The sequence below is a fragment of the Hippocampus comes genome, unplaced genomic scaffold (assembly GCF_001891065.2).
Source record: "Hippocampus comes isolate QL1 unplaced genomic scaffold, H_comes_QL1_v1.1 scaffold104, whole genome shotgun sequence".
Taxonomy (NCBI): domain Eukaryota; kingdom Metazoa; phylum Chordata; class Actinopteri; order Syngnathiformes; family Syngnathidae; genus Hippocampus; species Hippocampus comes.
In genome coordinates, this window is record NW_017806072.1 from 3552625 (window position 1) to 3569413 (window position 16789).

General features: G+C 41.0%; 1 protein-coding gene across 4 annotated transcripts in view; it reads left to right on the plus strand.

Moving 5' to 3' along the window:
* LOC109530503 (tyrosine-protein phosphatase non-receptor type 5-like) overlaps positions 1 to 16789 on the plus strand; it is a 20293-nt gene that overhangs the window by 761 nt on the left and 2743 nt on the right. For 2 of the 4 annotated variants that reach the window (XM_019894308.1, XM_019894309.1), the window contains exons 2-13: positions 5201 to 5304; positions 9541 to 9834; positions 10369 to 10491; positions 10841 to 10933; positions 12444 to 12700; positions 12799 to 12991; positions 13359 to 13443; positions 13964 to 14043; positions 14159 to 14296; positions 14400 to 14510; positions 15822 to 15982; positions 16148 to 16261. In XM_019894308.1, coding sequence (XP_019749867.1) covers positions 9565 to 9834; positions 10369 to 10491; positions 10841 to 10933; positions 12444 to 12700; positions 12799 to 12991; positions 13359 to 13443; positions 13964 to 14043; positions 14159 to 14296; positions 14400 to 14510; positions 15822 to 15982; positions 16148 to 16261 — 1625 coding nt within the window. In that variant the 5' untranslated portion in view covers positions 5201 to 5304; positions 9541 to 9564. Of the gene's footprint in view, positions 1 to 5200; positions 5305 to 9540; positions 9835 to 10368; positions 10492 to 10840; positions 10934 to 12443; positions 12701 to 12798; positions 12992 to 13358; positions 13444 to 13963; positions 14044 to 14158; positions 14297 to 14399; positions 14511 to 15101; positions 15258 to 15821; positions 15983 to 16147; positions 16262 to 16789 lie in introns of those variants that run through there. The other 2 variants (XM_019894310.1, XM_019894311.1) reach the window with 2 other exon arrangements.

Genomic DNA, 16789 nt, shown 5'->3' on the forward strand with positions numbered 1-16789 from the left:
GTGTGTGTGCGAGACAATGGGGGAGTTACCACCGAGAGATGCAACAGTCCACCTCCCCGGGTGATTCATTACTAATCCATCCCTCTCTGCTTTGTGTGGTTGCTCGCGCACACCGTAGATACGAACGTGATATGAATGGCCTTTTGTCTAAGTATGAATGACGGCCTGGGAATGCCATTCTTCCATCGATGTTGTGATGCAGCGCACTCATATCATACAATTTTCTGTTGGCGGGAATCCAGATTTAGCTCCTTCAGCCTGTAAATCCATTGGCTATGCAGCATATTTTAATTATTCATGTGGTACAGCTTCGGCTGAATTGCATGTTTACATGTGATATGGATGAGATTTTTTTTTTATTCCCATAATTGCTGCAGAAAGTCTGAGTCTAGTAAACTAATATTGGGTATCTGCGCCCACGATGCGCGGCAGGACGTCACATTTCAACTTCAAGGTCATTTCTTGTAAGCTACTGTTTGTATTAATGATCATTAGTAAGCAGTCAATGAGGGAGGTCTTGGCCCTGGTGACTCAATCTCATGTTTCCATTCTATCATCACTTTCAGGAAGATTTCCTCTTTGGCATTCAACAGAACACTTGACACTTTGAGTCAGCATGAAAAAGGAACTAGCGCTGTACCTGTACATTTTAGTCCTGAAGCAATAGAGATAGTCTCTGATGACTCGTATTTGGAGCAAGGGGACCGTTGCCACATTAAAAGTTCCAGATGCCGCTGTTTTTCATTCAACGGAATGTCCAGTGGAACCAGGAGACAAATGCTGCGTTTCACACAATTTTCAAATGGTTCCCAGTTATTTTAATAGCATATCAAGGATCATAAATTGCGGGACAACACACCCTATTTCTGGTATTGCTAAAATTATTCCGTTTTAAGGTGGTTGGTTTTGTCTTATGCAAGTGAGCGAGTATGTACTGTACATCACTCCATATACTGCAGGGCCATTGGTGACCATGGATGTCATTCCCATTTCAATTTTCACTCAAAAATGCAACAGTTCCCACACTATGCCGTCTACTATATGTGGTATATGGACAAATCACCAACCACATACCGTGTGAACAATTTTGCAGTCCATTCATGTATGAGCTTTTTGTTTAAAGCAATGCTAACCATGATAGAAGGAGTTTCGTGCACGTAAGGGATGCGGGTGTATTAAACTGTACATTCTAGTGGACAAACTCCGGTCATCTCTTGAAAGTTGCTTTGGATCTTTGTCCAGCTGAAGTGATCATTTTATGGAGTGAAAGCTCTCTGTGGGAGTGGTTATTATGTAAATTAGTACCACTATTATGTAACAGTGGGGATGGTGGGGGAAGTGCAAAACAGCTTACTCTGACACACTTGCAGAAATCGGCAACTAACAGATTTGTTTGTCATTTAATTTCACACTGGGGAAAGCACTCCAAAGACTACCATTAATAAGTAAAAAGTATGTTACTGTCTATAATACATCACTTCAAAGGTAATTTTTTTTTTTTAATTTCCCCCACACGGAACAAGGAAATATAGTCAAATTAAACCGAGAGTAACTGTTTGAGTTACTTAAACATGAAAACAATGAATCATCCAGACAAAAAAATAAATAAATAAAATCGCAATGTGTGTGTTTGCTCAAGCTATCTGTTGTAGTACCAATATTGGCCTGTGAGAGGCACCATGGTGCAACAGGCCATCCGGACAGATGTAAAATACAAAGAAGAAAGGAAGAGTTGTAGTCATATCCTCCTGACTACCAGTAGTTCAAATTTGTCCTCTGTAGAGGACATTTGTGAACCTAAATATCTCCCACCCAGTGCCTCCAATCGCATTAACTCCTTTTGTTACTCTAAAGAGGACATTCAGTGCTTTCCAATGATACCAAATTTGTAGGGGTTAGAAAAAGTAAGAAAATGGCTTCCCTCAGTGCAAGCACTTTTTATGGGAAAAGGAAAAGTAATACTTTTTATCGACCACATTTTGTCTTGAAATGCTGTTGGCATTTTAATTATAAGACTCTTATGAACACGTTAAAGTGTTGTTTGAGTTGTTTTAAGTGTATTTGAGCCTGTTTAAAAAATGTAGTGGGATTTCAAAAATTTCTTTGGAGGAGTCCAATTACTTCACATAGATTGGGGAATGTCAAAATAAATGTAATTGGACAACATTTTTTTTCCTGGTAGTCAGGAGGATAGTAGTAGTTGTAGTAATATTAGTCGTAGTAGAAGAAGAAAAATGGAAGATGTGAGTCTGGTCTTGTCATTTTTATTGTGTGAATGACTTGATACTGTCTTGATTCTGTTTGTGACCATTAGGTGGCACTGTAGGGCTCTCCATGCAGCTGCACACCTGTTGGTCGTTATCTAATTATTGCTTTAAAAGGACTCCCTGCACAGTGTCGGGTCATCGGTTGCGTTTGCTACTGTCATGTTTGTTCTCAGTCATGTTTCGGTCATGTTATGTTTTAGCTTCAGTCGTGATTTTTGTTTGATACTTTGGACTGTGTTTGTTCTGGATTTAGTTTTCTCTATGTTTTAATACAATTTGTCAAGTACACCGTGCTCCTCCCTCTTGCCTGCTTTTGGGGGTCCATCACTACCTCGCATCGTGACAGATACAAGCACTCAACACGACCAAGGTGCTGCTCTGCTTTTGTCATGCAACAGTGTCAACTTCAGCAAGGGTCCTAATTTGCTATTGGTGTGTTTTGCCTCACACATAAGGATTTGCATATGGAAATTATGAACAGATTTAACAGTTGGACAATATTCTGAGCATCTGATCATTGAGGAAAAATCACTCTGAACACATATCACACCACAGGAAAATTAGTCAGGATTGTGTTTCAGAAACATCAGAGAATCAAACCTTTGCTTTTTGCTGACTGATCATAGCGGGAGGGAAACGGCTCAATTTGGCTTGATTGTTAGTATGTCGGCTCTCTGTTCAGGGCACAGGACAGCCACATGCCATTTTTTAACTGAAATATTGCAAGTTGAAAGCTAGCCGTAAAGTTCATATCTCGATACTGGATGCAACTTGTTAATGGTTCATGTCCCACAATTTTTTCCCCTGTTGAAAAAAAAATTAAAACCTCTAGAAATGGTTAGTAAAACCTGTATGCCAGAGCTTCGGAAAGCACTGCCCTAATATAAAAATAGAATGGTGACATGCTGTTATGCCTCCATTATTTTCCAGACAGAGGAAGAAGGATCATCAGGAACATCCATTAAAACATGAGCCATCTGTCACCCAAAGAGAAAAATAATGACAGTAATTCCCCTTGTTCATGAAATGTCTGCCCATAGACAAGGATTCCGGTAACTAAAGGGTTTCGTTTGCACTCACTTTGATGTGTTAATGAGTGCAGATCAATAGAATATATATAAATTTAAATGTATATATGAAGATGAAGGCAGAGGACTCTATCTATCTATCTATCTATCTATCTATCTATCTATCTATCTATCTATCTATCTATCTATCTATCTATCTATCTATCCCTACATAAAATGTACTTTAAATGTAGCATCTAAATTTGCCCACAGTGTGAATAATTTCAGTGTTAACTGTATACAACAGATATGGCTGCGCATGTGTGCACGCGTTTCTGTCTGTGAAGGTAAAGTGACATTGAAGTTAAATTATAATAAAAACAAACAAAACATATTCAGTACTCTTACTTCATTTTTATCACCATACCCTGTTTGTTTTTCATATCCACCACAAGTAATATAGGGTGATGTTAATTTTTTTAGTTTTTTAGTCATCTGATTATAATAGTGTGATACACAAGTCAAACATAAAACACAAGCAAGCCAAAAGAACTATGACAAACACTACGACTTTTACCTTGAGGACTAAAAGCAAAGAGAAGCCGTATTGTTTGACAACTTGCACACTGTTTCTCTTCTGTTTGAGCCTGTGTCTAAGTGTGTGTACGGGTGTGTGAGAGCCCACTATAATATATGGGTTACCATGGATACTAAAACGCCAGCCTCAATGCATCACTACCTCAGACTGCTTCACCTCCCATTCATCCCTGCATCCACTCACCTGTCCATCTGCGCCGTGCGAAATTTCACAGTTCCTCCTACACACAATATTCCCCGGCATTTGCGTGCGTGTATACTAAGCATGTATGCATGTTGTATGTGTGCGTGTTGCCATGGCCACAGGCTGGGCGAACTGGTGTCATCACTTCAAACCCACCTTCACAGCTAGCGGAGAGAGAAAAACAGAAAAACACTCAGAGGTGCAGCTTCACTGCCTACATTACCTGTATATATACACACATACACACACACACACACACACACACACACACACACGCACACACACAGTACGGGTGTGTGAGAGCCCACTATAATATATGGGTTACCATGGATACTAAAACGCCAGCCTCAATGCATCACTACCTCAGACTGCTTCACCTCCCATTCATCCCTGCATCCACTCACCTGTCCATCTGCGCCGTGCGAAATTTCACAGTTCCTCCTACACACAATATTCCCCGGCATTTGCGTGCGTGTATACTAAGCATGTATGCATGTTGTATGTGTGCGTGTTGCCATGGCCACAGGCTGGGCGAACTGGTGTCATCACTTCAAACCCACCTTCACAGCTAGCGGAGAGAGAAAAACAGAAAAACACTCAGAGGTGCAGCTTCACTGCCTACATTACCTGTATATATACACACACACACACACACACACACACACACACACACACACATAAAGACACACACGGACTTGGTCTCATTTTGCACAGAGCTCATGCTATTGGTTCTCAGTATGGCACGGAAGGAAAAGAGGGAGACGACAGAAAGAGAGCTCATGCATACAAATTGCAACTGAGCAATCAGAATGTTTTGGGAGGGTGTCCGGCTGGATTCATCTCTGCCTCTTCGGGAAGGAGAGTGAAGGAAGCGAAGGAAGAGGAGGATGACATACAGTATTAACAGTTTACTATGTCACCTTACATCCCGAGCATGAACGCACAGCTGGCAGCTGACAAGAGTGCTACTCAGATGGAGGATTCCTAACCCTGCCTCAGCAGGACTGCGAGTGCTTGAGTCACAATGAGGCTTCAATATGTATTTCGGGACACGATTCGGGCTGTATTTAGACTGTCGAACAATGTCTTTATTCCTTAGTATATCTAACATCGTCGTACAATCTCTGACATTTTCTGCCTTACAGGTTGCTGCTCAATGGCCAACATTGACTGGTTGGCGCAAGATACAGGATTTCTCTTCATCATGTGATCTGACTCCCACGCCATCCTTTCCTTCGCTCTACCTTAAGTGAGTGAGCCATGCGACCGGCTGGCTGCTTTCCAAATATTATCTTTCAAGTGGTAATCATTTTTCGTCTTGTTTGATTGTCTTGATTACTAATAATAATTAAAAAAAATTGCAAAATAGCAAACGAGGTGACAATCTTTTACTGTCAAACAGCCACACAAAGCATGCAGTACAAAGCAAAACACCTTTATTAATGGTACGGCGTCAATATCCGATTGGTTGGACCCCATCGCAGGCATAGCATGAAGAGTTGTTATTCCAATGAAACACAAAAGAAGGTAATACTAACAAGGAGTAAAAATCCTTTTGCAAAATAGTTTTGTCCTAGGAATAAGCAAATGTCTGCTTCACAGTAAACAATGACACTGCAAGCACTGACCATATCGGTGCTGAGTTCTCCAGAGTATTTGACGGGATGTGGAATGTTTTGTTTCATATCGTGGTCAAATGGTGGAGGAGAGGCAGCAGAAGATGCATTCTAAACAGATGCCTGAGCCACCTCGGATCTATTCTGCTTCTCAGCCGACCTCAAACGGAAAGCTCGGACTCTGAAAAGAGGAAACTCATTTCGATCATACCGATGATGTTGTTGTTTTGGTCATCGACGAGAACATACATCAACGACTGACTAGAGAGCTTTACGCAAAGGCACCATAACTTCTCGACAGACCAACGCAGAGTCTGCATCATTGCAGACGCGGCACCAATCCGCCTGTCGATCTTCTTTCTTCCCCAAGTCCCCAAGCTACTTGACTTCATTGATTGAGTGATCTCATTCCCGACCCTGAGAGGACGATTCGAGCAAAAGTTGAAGATCACAGCACACCACATCTGCAAAAAGCAAAGACGTAATAGTGAGGCCAGCCAACCAGGCCAGCATCAATGCCTGGGCTGTGCAGAGAAATTCCATAATGGTCATTAACAGACCTTTATGGCAAATAATGACTTACTGCCGGCAATGCGGACCATAATCTGACACAACCGGGCACCAAGCGTTTTCCGTTGAGCTCCACCTCCAGTCCTGACTACAGAGGTGGGACCTGCATGGTGACTCATGTCTGGGCTAGGTGTTAAAAAATTGTATTCATCATAGGGAGTGTTGCTTTGTATGGATCCTCACCTAGGACTTTTTACTCCAACGAGCACGAAGCCCCCAATAACTTAGCTCCGAGGGTATATGGGACACTGCTACTGGCAAGTCGGCATAGCGTATGTTCCACAAAATGAGAAAGGAGAAAATTGGGAAAAAAAAAAAGTACCATTAACAAGGAGGGAAAAAAAACATAAAGGGCCACTGACGAGTATGGACACGAGCAATCAACAAAGTATGCAAATCAATCTGAACTAAACAAGGCAGGAGTAAAGCAAGGAAGAATACGAGGAAAATGCCATCACTTAAAGGGAAGAACAAGGAGAAGAAAAAACATCCAACTAATGAGCCGTACACAATAATGAGGCCAGACAGAACACAGCACTACAAATGAGCAATACAAAGGAGCGATATGGCGTCTTCCTGGTGTCGCAGCAGAGCAGAGCTGATAGCTCATAGTAAGGCGCCTACTTGCTTGTGCCGCCTATGGGAGAGAGGAACAATAAAGGAGGAGCTAAGTGAAAGAAAAAACAAAATCAAACTCAGAGTGGATCATGACAGGAACAAGACAATAGGGTGATGCATGCGTTTGTGTGTGTGTGTGTCTGTGTGTGTGTACATATATGCATGCATGCATGCATGCGTTTATGCGATTGTCTGCTTTTTGTAGATGATCATGCTCAGAACGAATGACAGGGATGAGAGCCACATGGTTGCCAAGGCGACGGACAGGGCTGTAAACACATTACCCCTGACTCATCTCTCCACAATTGAGAGTCTCTCACTCACACACGTACACACACACACACACACACACACACACACACACACACACACACACACACACACACACACACACACACACACACACACGCAAACACATGTACACACATTCTGTCTCTCTGCCTCTGTCTCTCTCTCTCTCTCTCTCTCTCTCTCTCTCTCTCTCTCTCTCTCTCTCTCTCTCTGCTTTCTTTCTCACTTTTTCTTGTTCACACACATACACATACACTCACATAATAGAGTCCAATCTATGCTAGACATCTGCAGATGAGATCCACTCCAAGCCACTTAGCTGCATTTGAATGCGCCTGTGGAATAGGTTGAACTCTTTGTGTGTGTGTGCGTGTGTGTGTGTGTCTCTGTGTGTTTGGTCATCATTGCGCCCATGTTTTGTTCACCTACAAACCCCTAAAAAGCCTTAATTGTTTGGTCCTTGGACTTTCCTTGAGCATGGTTTTAATGAAAACCCCCAAATAATAATAAGAAGGAAAATGGTAAGAAAACACAGACACAGCGCTTTTTTTGGGGGGGAGGGGGGATTTTTTTTTTCCCCCGGTCTGCTTCCTATATCACTCACTCGTTCTCTCTTATTTCAAATATCACACCCATCACACACAAACTGACAAACACAAGGAGGCAATGAGTAGGCTATTGAACTGGAAACCATTGTATTGTGTCCAGTATTTTGTATTTCAGAAGCTAAGCAACAAAGAAAGACAGCAGAAATTAAGATGATTATGATTTTATTTTCATAAAAAAATCTGTAATACATTTTTTGGAATTGACAAAGAATGGAAACATTTAAAAATTTTCATCAAATATTTTTAAAAAGTTCACACCAATGTTTAAAAATGATGTGCAATATTCTGTGACGCCACATGTGACCACTTTAATGACCTTTTTATTTTTACATTAAATTTTGGCCAGGATCTCTATAAAGGTGCAGGAATTTTATTTTACTGTTTAAGTCTCAATGGCCTTGTAATCTGTGATTCCGATCATGAAAACAACAACTAATCAAACGTGTTCCTTTTCTCAGTGACGTAATCTGTGCAATGTTACAATTCATGACTGCAAAGCAATAAACCCTCATGAACCATCATCAGCTCACAGGAAACTGTCACTTAGCATACCAATCACTTGAATGGGAATGACATATATTTCATGGTTTTCCCTCACCCATGTATGTGGAACAAAACTAATAATTCACAAATAATAAAATACAGGAGACCCCATTTCTAGTTAAAGATACATTATATACAGAACTTATTATAGAATACATGAGAAAGGGGAACTGGAGTGTTTACTGCTTGAAGTGAAGCATTCTATGACTTTACAATTTGCATTTCCATCTGGGAGAGTAAGATAACATTCACGCCATGTCTCAGTGAGACCACATGAAAAATGCCACTGGAGGAAGGAGAGAGATTTGTATTTTCAAGTTTTTTTCAATCCACTCTCTATTTCGAGTTTGTGTAAGCTAAAATATTAAGGTATGTTGCACACGGTGTGCACTGTTGACAAGTGTTATCCTGCTTCAAAAGTATTGCCAGTCAAAAAAAAAAATCTCTGTATCACATTCAAGCTTAAAGAGAAAGACCCACAGGGCTGTGTGACTGTATGAGGTCCCCAATTGTAATTCTTATATTTATAAACAGTGTACAGTGCATTATAAATGTTAAGTTTGCCATGACAATATTCACAGTTAAAGCCTATTTGAGGCCAAAACAGAGTGCCTTAAAAATAAAAACATATGTTGAGTCTAGAAAGACGATTATATAAATTTATTATTGGTTGTTTTTTATCAAAACAAGTAGATTTGATGTTTTGTTTAAAAAATAAATAAAAAAAATAAAAATAAAAAAAACCTTGATTCTGAAGTGCCACTGTTAGAATGTGCTTCCAATGAAGTATTGGCCAAACTGGTTGTCAATTGTATGTTAAACGAGGTTGCCGGCATCTGTTGAATGTACTTTTAAAATCCAATACTGTAATCAGGAATGTAACAAAGTAATTAAAAGTCAAGTATCTAGTAGTGGAACTAAGTTACTTTTTCAAGGTAACTGCGGCAACACTGCTTATAGGAACAATCAACTGTCCAGAATCAACATTTGTCATCATCTATGAACCAGGACGCAACCTGTTAAGACTTCACTTTTGTTAATGGGTCATCTTGGTTTGAGCTCTGAGGTATGCTGACAGATATTCTAATTATATGCGGTCATTATAGCATCGCCATATTTTGTTTTCAGTGGCATCACAGTTCTGTTCTGTATATTGCTATATTGGTTTTAACTGGTCTCCATTTCCTCAGCTCTTATGTGCATGCAGTGTACATGTGTCAAATCCTTCCCACTACACAGGAGCCTTCTCTCAACAGGAGGATCATGACCCGCCGCCTGAGCAGCTCCACCCGCTCCCACACCGAGGACTCCATCTTCCTCAGGCCTGATGAGGACCCCGTTTGGCTGGATGAGCCCACAAAGACAGGAAAGAGAGTTGATGGAGCCACTAAGACGGAAGGCTTGCTAGGAAGCAAAGACGGAAGCACGGAGGGGAAAAGTTCACAAAAGGAAGAAGTGTTTTTGCACAAAGTCTACGCATTGGTGGTTGAGTTCCACTACTGGGTCACCCTCTTTTTTGTCTCCCAAGTCACGGTATGTGAATCAATGTTAGTGGGTATGGAATGAAACACCCCAAAAGATACTTTTTAATGTATTTTGGGTTCAGCTACAGAGTAAGATTGTGAATGTGAGTGTAAATGGTTGTCCGGTTATTTTGTGTGCCATGCGATACACTGACACGCAGTACAAAATGTAGTCCCTCTTTTGCAGGATTTGCGCAGTAGAATTTGACACACTATTTTGATCGCCAAATGACCACAATAAGCAGCATTATAATCAAGCACGTATAGAAATTGGTATATAAAGCTCCTTTGTAGACGGTACCACTATATGCTGAAATAAGAGAGGCCTCGAAAATGCCCCACTGATTAGGGCACAAGGCTGCTGCACTTGGACAATTTTCCTGTATTTCAGTGGTTGTGTAATTGGCCATGATCTTTTCTTCGCTCCATGCTTGTCACCGAAAAACAGCCTTGGTGCTGAGCACATGTGAATGTGAAACAACCTTGGTGCTGCGCACATGTGAATGATGGGCAGTGACACTCTGCCTTCCCTCTTTCCTCTCAGGGGTACTGGATGTTCTTTGTGGTGGAAGGAAATGGGCCATTTGCCTCTATCTATAAAGCTCTCCAGGTCATCGACTTCTGTCTCGGGTTTGTCTTACCCTGCCACCCGATATTCGGAATGGATGTAAGTTTGAAAAAAAGATGATAATATTGTTGTTCTTCTTTCATAGACTATCTAACTGCATGTAAATCAACTGCAGCTTATTCATTAGACTTTAATTATTTGGACATTTTATTTCTTACCTCAGTACCACAGTTTAATTGAGGAGAAGATAATCAATAGGTGACTTATTACAGAATTCCAGCTATACCAGACTTAAGTTCACAGAAATATGGGATGTACTAGGTAATACAGATATTCTGTCAGCAAGCAGTTTACTGAACAAAGGATGCCCTTTTTCTAAATGAAACAGAATGCAAAGATATCATACGTCCAGTGTGTAATCCTTTGTCCTTGTCACCGCTCCTGTCAGTCCGTGGCGCTGAGGCATGTGGTAAACACGACACAGCAAGCATGGATCATCTACGTCACTGCAGGCATTGGCGTGGCCATCTGTGTTTTTATGGTATGCACAAACTGTATCACACACTTGTATGCCAAATTCCACACTTGGGTCTTTTTTCCATCATTGGCTGATTATTATGGGTAACCTTATTTAATGCAAATTGATGGGCAATTGGTCAATTGATATGATTTTTGTGTGCATGTGTTATGTATCTTTTGTGTTTTAATACAGGACAATTGACTATCACTGCATTCAATATACTTACTCTTGCAAAAAATTAAAAAATAAATAAATTGTGCATTTGGACTGTAGTAATACCCCCAAATTAAAATTTGATTGCTATCTCCATTTCTGGTGTCCGGTTTGATATGTGACTCGATTTTTTGGGAGGAGAAGGGAAAGCAAGAAGAGATTTTGATTGCAAAAAGTGGATTATTTATGAGAACACTTTATTATACATGATTGTAAACAATATAGTCTCTGAGGTAACAGACCTCCATTCTGTGCTATGAACAAATAATTAAACAACAAAACATAACAAAATTATGAAACTTTTTTCTTTTCTCTAACAAAAATCCTAAAAAATACACAAAATTAATCCATGTTCTTGAGATTAAGATCAACTAACACGAACAGTAACCACAGTTTTGCCCACTCCTGTCATATGACATTCTGCTATTTCAAAGGTGAGGCAGGTTTGCGCCTTAGAAGGTTGCGATTTCGGTTTTGATATGATCTGTGGTGGTCCGACACGGTTTCCACAGTGACTTCTTCCTACAGTGCTTCATCTTATCAAATGGATTCCTACACTGTTCTAACTAACATTGTAAAGCAAAATTCTCCCATCTGCGGCCCCTTCTCAAGTTTTTAAATTTTTTTAGTTTTTCATGCCCTCATGTGGCATTACGATCAGGCGATGTTGTTAATATTGGTCAACTGTGGGCATCTCCAGCCCTTTTGAGACTTTTTTGTGAATAAAGCCTATGTAAACAAATTTGACTGGGCTTGACAACCGCCCAAGGTTCAAATCCACACAGCCAAAATCTCAGGGTTGAAAATCAAGAGCGCAAAAGCAGCAGGCTCAAAGCCCAGATTGCCAGCCCAAGACATTTTAAAACTTAAAACCAGATTCCTACCAATTGAAGCTCAACAGAGGATGGAAGACGCAACAAGACAACGACCTAAAAGACAGGAGTAACCCAACTAAGATCCTGAAAGATTTTTGTCAAGCGATCCAAATTTTTCCCTGACCATTGTGCAGGGATCACCTTCAAATACTGGAAACATTTGGCTGAGTTTGTTGCTGCTATCAGAGGATCAGCTAATTGCTCAATCAAAAGGTTCACATCCTTTTTCTGTAATTCAGTAATTGTTTGTGTGGTTTTATTTATGGTTAACTGTGTTTGTTGTTATGAATTATTGCAGATGAAGATCAGATCACCTTCTATGACCAATTTATGCTTTATTTATGTAACTCGAAAGGCATTATTGAGATTCTTGTTCTTGGAACAGTATGCTTGACTGACCAGCAGCTACATATCGCGCTTCTCCTCCACTCATCTGTCTTCAGGTTATCCACATGGTGTGTAGGTGGCGTTACGGCACTGGCTTATGGTCATCGGGAAACACTTCAAGGGACATTGGAGATAGACGTCAATCTGTGAGCCGCCAGCCCTCCTTCACCCTGTCAGAGTGGACGGATGCCCAAGAGGACCTGATGGATCTGGATGCCGTGCCTCAGACTCCAGTCTTTGAAATAGGAACTGACATCAAGCCAGAGGGAGATGCGGCAACTCTCACAGTCACACCAGTGGGGCTTCAGGAGAGGTTTGTTACTCTTTTGATTTGAATTTGTGGAACGCACAGGCATAGAAATTGTCACATATTATGTAGGTGTTTTATTTTAATCTGCATATCTCACACAGGAGAGGCTCCAATGTTTCACTGACCTTGGACATGTGTACACCGGGCTGCACGGAGCCTTACGGCTACGGAGCGCAGCTTTCCCCTAGAGACCAGTCAGCCCAAGAGTACCTCCGGCAGGGAACACACATCCTCACCCCTGCCATGCTACACACACGGGCCATGGATGACCAGAGCCTGCAGGCTGAGTTCTATGTGAGTGCAACAAGAGCAGCTCACCCACCTACACGTTTCAGATATCATACACAAAGAAGCAAGGACTTACCCGCTCACAGTGTACACCCAATGGAGCGCTGTACACCCGTAAGCTTTGCCTCAGTTTGTTAGTGGGCGAAAGAAGGATAGATATCAGCTTCATTTACATACAAACTCACAGATGATTCTACTGTCTGCTGGGCAATCAGAGATATGTTCAAAACTGCAAACAAGTCACACAACCCTCAGTCATTTCCAATTGCTACACATCACAAGTTGTCTCGAAAACTGAATCTTCACCACTTCATTATCTTATGGCATGGACGGCATCGCCCATTGTTCCTGTTTCTGGTTTGTCCATTTGTAGGAAACGCCCATGAACTTTGTGGATCCTAAGGAGTACAACTACCCAGGGCTTGTGAGAAAGAACCGCTACAAAACCATCTTACCCAGTGAGTAGGGCTGGATCCAACATAATGTATAATGATATTAATATTATAAGAAAGAATGATCATGATTTTTACGGTAGCTATAGATGAAGATTACACTACTCTCATACAAATGCAGTGCAGTAAAAGAACTGCGTTCAACTGTCGCAGAGCCATGTCGGCGTTTGTCCAAACGGAAGAGTTGCTCATGTCTGACCCGGACTATGTCGCACCGGAATCTAGCAAATTTAACTTGGCCCAGGAAGTGAGAAGAAGAAAAAAAACTGTTTTTGGTGTTGTGGTGGTTTTTTTACATTTGTGTAAGACAGCACTGAATTGTACTGAGAGATGATGTGTGACCTACCTTGAAAGGAAGAGCAACCAAAATAAGGACATTGTTAAATTCTCATCACATCACATAGTATCATTAAGTTGGGATTTGTAAAGGTAAGTTTTTTGGGGTTTTTTTTTTGTGAAGGATGGGGGAAGTATAGCGTGTCTTTTTCATTTCCCTTTGTCTGTTGTTGACACATTCTACCTCCAGACACACACAGCCGAGTGATTTTAAAGTCACAAGAGGAAGACGATTTCCTCACTACATACATCAACGGCAATTATCTCAGAGTAAGTCAAATGTCTTTGTGAGCAAAATGTTCATTCATCATTGCCTGTTCATTTTTATAAAGGTTTCCACAACAAAATATCACAATTATTCAAAAAAGGATTCCATTTTAACCAGGGTTATGGGGGTGAAGAGCGTGCTTACATCGCCACGCAGGGTCCGACGGTTAACACGGTGGGGGACTTCTGGAGGATGGTGTGGCAGGAGAGGACCCCAATCATTGTGATGATCACTAACTTGGAGGAGAAAAATGAGGTTTGCTGCAATGTGATGATAATATTGTATGAGTTTGTGATCAGTCACTGCGGCTGTCACGCTGTTCATTTTATGTGTTTTTGTCTGTGATTTTTTTTTCCAGAAATGTGCCGAGTACTGGCCTGAGGACACTGTGACCCACGAGGAGATTGAAATCACCGTTGTTACGGTTACACAGGAGGACGACTACAGTCTGAGGGTGTTTGCGTTGAAGGTAAGGCACGCAATGGTTAATGCATTGCAGAAAAGAAAATACCTGAAATACAATTGAAAGCAGGCCTTAGTGGGCCTGCCTCACAGTCAGTTCAGTGTTAAAATCTCAGATCATAATCCAGTTTGCATGTTTTCCCCGTACCTTGTGTTGATTTCCCCCATATTCCAACAACATGTTTCAGCTGCAGGAGTTTAATTCAAAAAGTGGAACTCATATACTATACAGAGTTATTAAACACAGTAAAATACTTTTCAGAAGGCCACTTCCTATCTCTGTACGAAACATAATTGTGATAGTTTATTTTGTAATGTAATGTGATTGGGAAGGGAATGAGATGGTGATTTTGGGGGTTTTATTAGCCAGTAGCTAAAAATGATTAAATATACGTCATTTAATAGTGTTCTTTTAAAACCGTATACACGTTTGACATTTTGTATTGAACTAATTACTGTGAATACAATCGATTTTTTTATCGAAGCAACTGAAATGACCTGACATTGCAAGTTCATTGAAGATTCCAAAAAAACGTGCGAGAACCTTAAAGAAACAAAGTTACATTTCCATTGGATCACAGAGATACCTGCTTCACAGTTGGCAGGTTCTGGGCTTAAATCTCTTCCCGTATGGAGTTGCATGTTCTCCAGCTTCCTCCCACACTCCAGCATCATACCATGTTAGTTAAGTAAAGGCTATAACTTGTCTACACGTATGAATGTGAGTGTGAATGGTTGTTTATCGAAATGTGACCCGTCTCTTGCGGGCCTAGTTTCTAGCTCCCCTGCAATACTAATTGGGCAAGTGGTATAGATAATGGATGGATGGATGGATGGATGTGTTTCATAATATACAATTGTAAGCTCCAACACTGTAACTGGCTATGATTTATTTATGACTTAGTCATGGCTTGTATTTCAGTATTTTCTAATAGCTTGCCTCAAACCTAGATTTCTGAAGCGCGATTAGAATGATTAAGCAGGAAAATTGTTTAGAATGTGATCCCATAGAAAAAGGTGTTGCCCCCTGAAATGTTCCTGTAAAGTACTACATTATTAGTTAATATCTAACGAGCAACCCGTTCACCTTGAGGTGACATGCAAAACTGACTGGAAAAGTCTCAATGTTAATGATTGTTAGACTCAAGGAGAGCCAGTGGATGTAACTGGACAGCAAAATCTGAAAGTCTTCACTGTGCTCCTGCCTGAGGGACACAATTAAATCTGTTCCCATCTGTTAATCTGTATCATGCAATCATGCCACTGTGTGGGCCTGTTTGTGCATTTGCCTGTACACCTGTGTGTATGCACGTGCCAGTGTGGAGATGAGGAGCGGAGTCTGCGGCAGTACTGGTACACCTCATGGCCTGACCAGAAGACTCCAGACAAAGCGCCACCTCTTTTGGAACTAGTCCAGGAAGTGGAAAGAGCCAGGGAGGAGGCCCCACCCACTAGTGGACCTATAATTGTGCATTGCAGGTATCTACGTCAAATCGGTTTATAGTCATTGTGGTGCTTTAATAAAACATAAAACAGCTACGATATCAAACATTTTGCTTTATTGAAGAATGGGCCACATTGGTTGAACGACAGGTTATGACTACAGGTGAACACATTAATTCCTCTTCGTCATTTTGTTTGCAGTGCTGGAATCGGTCGGACTGGCTGCTTCATTGCCACCTCCATCCTGTGTAAGCAGCTAAGGATGGAGGGTGTGGTTGACATCCTTGGAACTACCTGCCAATTGCGCCTGGACAGGTGATATATAGTCTCCTTATCTACAGCATGTCAAGAAAGTGTGGATAGAGATACTGTAGAGGCTGTTACACCACCAAATTCTTGTAAATTAGGGGTGTCAAAACTGTAAAGGGCCACACTGTGATTAAGATTGCTTATGAGGGGTGGGGGGTAGTTATAACAGTGAAACACCAGGAGTGTAATGGCATGCTAAAAGTCACGGTTCAGTACATACATTGGGTTTACTGTCATGGTTCAGTTCTCATTTCCTGTAAATGAACACAATCCAAAATAAACTGCTAATGTTTTATGTAAACAAGAGCAGATGTAATGACATTTAAAATGAAACAACAATTTCTTCTGCATTTTTTTTTTTTTTTAGGACAGTGTAAAAATAATGGATTGACATCTTTTTTTGGTCATGAATTAATGTGCAATAGAAATCAACACGAATGCGTTTGTACTCTACTTCATTTTGTGTTACTTTGGGTGTGCGTGTGTGTGTGTGTGTGTGTGTGTGTGTGTGCGTGTGTGCGTGTGTGTGTGTGT